At 54.0% G+C, this 5,000-nt stretch overlaps 2 protein-coding genes across 2 annotated transcripts in view; one reads left to right on the top strand and one right to left on the bottom strand.

Moving 5' to 3' along the window:
• The window catches only part of EAH_00049360 (hypothetical protein, conserved), a gene marked incomplete at both ends in the record, with an annotated part of 6,797 nt that extends 6,276 nt beyond the window's left edge, over window positions 1–521 (bottom strand). Inside the window, 2 exons of the mRNA XM_013391348.1 lie at window positions 169–208; window positions 327–521. Of these exons, the coding sequence (XP_013246802.1) occupies window positions 169–208; window positions 327–521 (235 nt within the window). The remainder of the gene's footprint in view (window positions 1–168; window positions 209–326) is intronic.
• A 1,290-nt stretch (window positions 522–1,811) lies between these two features.
• On the top strand, window positions 1,812–5,000 carry EAH_00049350 (hypothetical protein, conserved; the record flags this gene model as incomplete). Its single annotated transcript, XM_013391347.1, has 2 exons — window positions 1,812–3,335; window positions 4,071–5,000. Coding segments are annotated over 2 exons (2,454 nt in total), but the record flags the coding sequence as incomplete, so codon positions are not given.

Genomic DNA, 5,000 nt, shown 5'->3' with positions numbered 1-5,000 from the left:
AATAAAAAGAAGTAAAGCAAGAGATAAAGATAAAGAGCAAATAAATAAATAAAAAGAAGTAAAGCAACAGATAACGATAAAGAGCAAATAAACAAACAAAAACAAATAAAGAAAGAGATAAAGAGAGACAAACAAATGGAGACAAAGAGAGACAGCAGCAGAACTCACCGGGGACGCCGGGTATCTGAAACGGCGCAACTTCGTAGCCCTGCAGCAAAAACAAAATAAATTAATTAATTAAATTTAAAGATAAAGGCTGAAGATAAACAAAGAGAGACATCTAAACAAACAGGAGGCAGCAGATATCGCTGCTATCAATGGTTCACTTCAACTTTATACCCTATTACTATATACTTCCTGCTGCTGCTGCTGCTCCTGCTGCTGCTGTTGCTGCTGCTGCTGCTGTTGTTGCTGGGAGGCAGACCTCCAGCAGCAGATGCTGCAACAGCTGCTGCTGCTGCAGCAGCAGCAGCAAAAGCAATGAACAGAGACGCTACAATACACAAGTGCCTGGGCACCATGCTCTCTGCAGCCTTTAAAAAGGCAGCAGCAGAAGCAACAGCAGCAGCAACAGCAGAAGCAACAGCAGCAGCAACAGCAGCAGCAACAGCAGCAGCAGCACAGCAGCAGCAGCAAACGCATGCGCACCTGCGGAGGCATCAATGTCGGTGCTACACCAGGCATTGGCCTCATCCCCATCATACTTGGGGGCATTCCCCCGTAAGGCTGCATTGCTGCTGCTGCTGCTGCTGCTGGTGCTTCAGTTGCTGCTGTTCCTGCTGCTGCTGCTGCTGCTGCTGCTGTTTAATTGATGTTGCTGCTGCTGCCCTCGTCCAGGTAGCTCTTGCTGCAAGTGTTTTTTAAAATAGTTTTGCGGCAAACGAATCTAAAAATGCGAAGAGAAGAACAAAGCAGACTTGCTGCTGCTGTGGCCTCGTGCTGCTGCTGCTGCTGCTGCTGCTGCTGCTCTTCGTGCTGCTGCTGCAGCGGGGCTCCGCCAAGATCTGCTGCTGCTGCGATATACATCAAAAACAACACAAGAAAACATACCTTACAGAAAGGACAAGCCAGGGAAAGTTATGAAATGCAAGCAGCAGCAGCAGCAGCGGCTGCTGCTGCTGCTGCTGCAGCTGCAGCCGCTGCCGAGCACCAGTGGCGTGCATGCACGCAACCCCCCTACTCTTCTTTAAGCGTTCACCCTTGTCTGAAGGATTAAAAGGGTTTAGGGTTTAGGGTTTAGGGTTAAAGGCCGAGCTAAGAGCCGTTTGCGGCGACGGCTGCAGCTGCAGCAGCAACAGCAGCAACAGCAGCACCAGCAGCAGCGGCAGCAGCAGCAACAGCAGCACTAGCAGTAGCGGCAGCAGCAGCAGCCATTCCTCGGCACAGAACGGGCGTTGCCTTCTACAGCACCACAACTGATTGCAGTTCTTTGAGGCAGCAGCAGCGCGTGCTGCTGCTGCTGCTGCTGCAGTTGCTGCACTTGCTTCAAGAACAGTTACAGCAGCAGTTGCGGCTGCTGCGCTGCAGGAAGGAATAGCTGCAGCCACAGATGCTGCTGCTCCTTCCCTGCACATCATACTAGCATACCCTCTGTAACCAACGCAGCAGCATCAGCAGCAGCAGCAGCAGCAGCGGCAGAAGCAGCAGCAGCAGCAGCAAAGGCATGGGAGGACTCTTAAGAGGAGAGGGCTGAGAATCGCAGCAGGAGCTGCTACTTCTTGCTGCTGCATGCAGCGCCTGTAGAGTAGCAGCAACAGCAGCAGCGACAGCAGCAGCAGCAGCAGCAGCAGCAGCAGCAGCAAGATGCGGCAATGCCGTCTGCTTCCCTGCTGAGCAGCAACAAAGATAAGACACCTCTCATCGATCTTGCTGCTGATTCTCCCTCGCAGCAGCCGCTCCGCCGCCTGAGGCGCCGCCGCAGCAGCAGCAGTAGCAGCAGCAGCAGCAGCAGCAGCAACGGCAGCAGCAGCAGCTGCTACGAAGTAGACTGCGCCAGTAGCAGCAGCAGCAGCAGCAGCAGGGAGACTACACCACGAGGGAGGAAACACTTTGCACGGAGTGCAGCAAAACTCTCAGCAACCAGCAACAGCAGCAGCAGCAACAGCAGCAGCAACAGCAGCAAAGCTGCTTCAAGAAGCAGCAAAGCCACGAAAGCTGCAGCAGTGGGGGTGCGGCGTTCCATCAGGAGCCTCTTCGTCGCCGACAGCAGCAGCAACAACAGCAGCAACAGCAGCAGCAGCAACAGCAGCAGCAGCAGCAGGAGCAGGAACCACAGCAGCAGGGGCAACAGGAGTAGCAGCAGCAACAATGGTAGCAGCAGCAGGAGTCTCGTCGGTGTGGGGTTGCTTGCAACACAAGCTGCTGCTGCTGCTGCTGCTGCAGAACATGAGGGAAGGACTTCAACATGGCTGCGGCCGGCTGTGTCCCCCTTAAAGCCCTCAAAGGCTGCTGCTGCTGCTGCTGCTGCTGCATCCACCAGCAGCAGCAGCAGCAGCAGCAGCAGTTTTTCGTGGTATGAAGCAGCAGCTCCGAGTTGTGCTGAGGGCTTTCAGTTTGTTCATCCTCCCGCTAAGGTAGCAAAGCTGATTGAATTCTTGCGTCCTTATTCTGCTGCTGCTGCTGCTGCTGGCGGTGCTGCTGCTCCTGCTGCTGCTGCTGCTGCTGGGCCTCCGCAAGTGCAGCAGAGGCAGCAGCACCGCGTGAAGCGGCTAAAGGAAGACGAAGACCGCCGTTTAGAAAGCAGCTCGATGGACGTCGATGGGGAACCCCACAGCAGCAGCAACAGCAGCAACAGCAGCAGCAGCAGCAGCAGCAGCTGCAGGGCGTTGCCTCCTTGCATCTGTGTGCTGCAGGGTCCCTCGGGGTGCGGCAAGCGGTGGCTGTTGATGGCTGCTGCTGCTTCCTTAGGGTTGGAAGTTTTAGAGTTCGATGAAGCTTCTGCTGCTGCTGCTGCTGCTGCACCTCCTGCAGCAGCAGCAGCAGCAGCAGCAGGGGGAAGCTGGTCCAAGGCAGCAGAGCCTCTGCCGCTGGGGGCTGCGCTCTTATCGTTTCTCTCTGAGGCTCACAAACGTCGAGCCCTGCCCTTAGGCAGCAGCAGCAGCAGCAGCAGCAGCAAGAGCAGCAGCAGCAGCAAGAGCAGCAGCAGCAAGAGTGGGGCTGCTGTGGTTCTGTTGCGGCAGCTGCCGGCGACTCTGCTGCAGCGGTCTCCTTCCTTCACACGTCAGCTGCAGCAGCTGCTGCAGCACCGCTTGCAGCCTTACGAAGAGCCCCAGCAGCAGCAGCAGCAGCAGCAACTGCAGCAGCAGCAGCAGCAAGGCTGCGCACAGCCCCTTGTGGTTTGTGTCGGAGACAGCTGGGAGGAGCAGCGGCTGCTGCAGCGCTTTCTTCCTGCTTCACTTTTAAATAATCCGGGTGTCTGTACACTTCGTCTGAATAGCCCTACGGAGGTGCAAGTAAGAGTTATATCTTTATCTCTCTTCTTTGCTGTCTTTGTCTGTCTCTTTTAATAGCCTTTTGTCTCTCTTTGTCTTTTGCTCTGTCTCCTTTTATTTATTTTTAATATTTTTTCTTCAGCTTTGTCTCCAGCTGTCTCTTTGCTTTTTTTTAGTATCTTTTGTCTCCTTCTGTCTCCTCCTGTCTCTCTTTTAATATCTTCGTTGCCTCTGTTTGTCTCATTTGTTTATCTGTCTCCTTCTGTCTCTCTTTGTTTCTTTTGTTTATTATTTGTCTCTCTCTGTCTCTCTTTTTATATCTTTGTTGTCTCTCTTTGTCTCGTCTCTTTTGTATTTATTTTTGTCTGTCTTTTATTTATTTATTTTTTGTCTCTTTGTGTCCTCACTGTCTCCTTTTGTTTGCTCTTCGTCGATCTCTTTTTGTTTTTGTTTGTCTCTGCAGTGTCTCTGCATTGTTGCTGCTACAACTTCTTTATCTCTTTTCTTTGTTTGCTGCTGTGCTGCTGTTTGTTTATGTTTGCTGCTGCTCTTTGCTTCTTTCTTTTTTGTCTCCTTTTGTGTCTCTGACTGTCTCTGTTTTAATTTGTTAAAGGCTGGGCTGTCTCTGCTGCTGCTTAGGTCTTGCGGCTGCTGCAACGGACTCAGCAACAAACAGCAGCAGATCTGATGCAGCGCGGATATGCTGCTGCTGCTGCACGTGTTGCTGCAGCAGATACAGCAGCAATTGCTGCAGCAAGCAGAGGAGACCTGCGCCAGGCTCTAGGAAGTCTGCATCTGGCTGCTGCTGCACCTGCTGCTGCTGCACCTGCTGCTGCTGCTGCTGCTCTTGCAGCACCGCAAACCCCTCCGCGGCGCGGAGGGGGGAGACAGACTGCTGCATCAGCAGGAGCAGCAGGAGCAGCAGCAGCAGCAGCAGCAGCAGCAGCAGCAGCAATTTGGTGTAAAGATATGCAGCTGGCCTCATTTCATGCCCTGGGGAAGTTCCTCTATGGGAAGAGGCTTCCTTACTGCGCCCAGCAGCAGCAGCAGCAGCAGCAGCAGCTGCAGCAGCAGCAACAGCAACAGCAACAGCAACAGCAACAGCAACAGCAACAGCTGCAACAACAGCAGCAACAGCAGCAGCTTCAACAACAGCAGCAACAGCCGCAGAACTTTGTCTCGTTCCCTCACCAGGCTCTGTCGGCCACAGCAGCAACAGCAGCAGCAGCAACAGCAGCAGCAGCAACAGCAACAGCAGCAGCAGCAGCAGCAGCAGCAACTGGAACAGCTTCTTCACGAGGTATTTGGGGGGGGATGGTCTGGGCTCCCGTGAGTTGTAAGGCACCTGCTGCTGCTGCAGCAGCAGCAACAGCTATGCCTTCCTGCAGCAGCAGCTGCTGCAGCACAGCAGCACCAAATCCGTCTGTCGCTGCTGCAGCAGCGGGTGAGGCCTTCTCGGACGATGACCTTGAGGATCTGTTGGCAGCAGTTGAGGAGCAGCAGCAGCAGCAGCCGCTGTTGCAGCAGCAGCAGCAGCCGCTGTTACAGCAGCAACAGCAGCAGCCGCTG

The sequence above is a fragment of the Eimeria acervulina genome, genomic scaffold (assembly GCF_000499425.1).
Source record: "Eimeria acervulina Houghton genomic scaffold, Eah_scaff796, whole genome shotgun sequence".
Lineage (NCBI taxonomy): Eukaryota > Apicomplexa > Conoidasida > Eucoccidiorida > Eimeriidae > Eimeria > Eimeria acervulina.
Note: the sequence above shows the minus strand (reverse complement) of the source record. Positions and strands in the feature narration are given on the sequence as shown.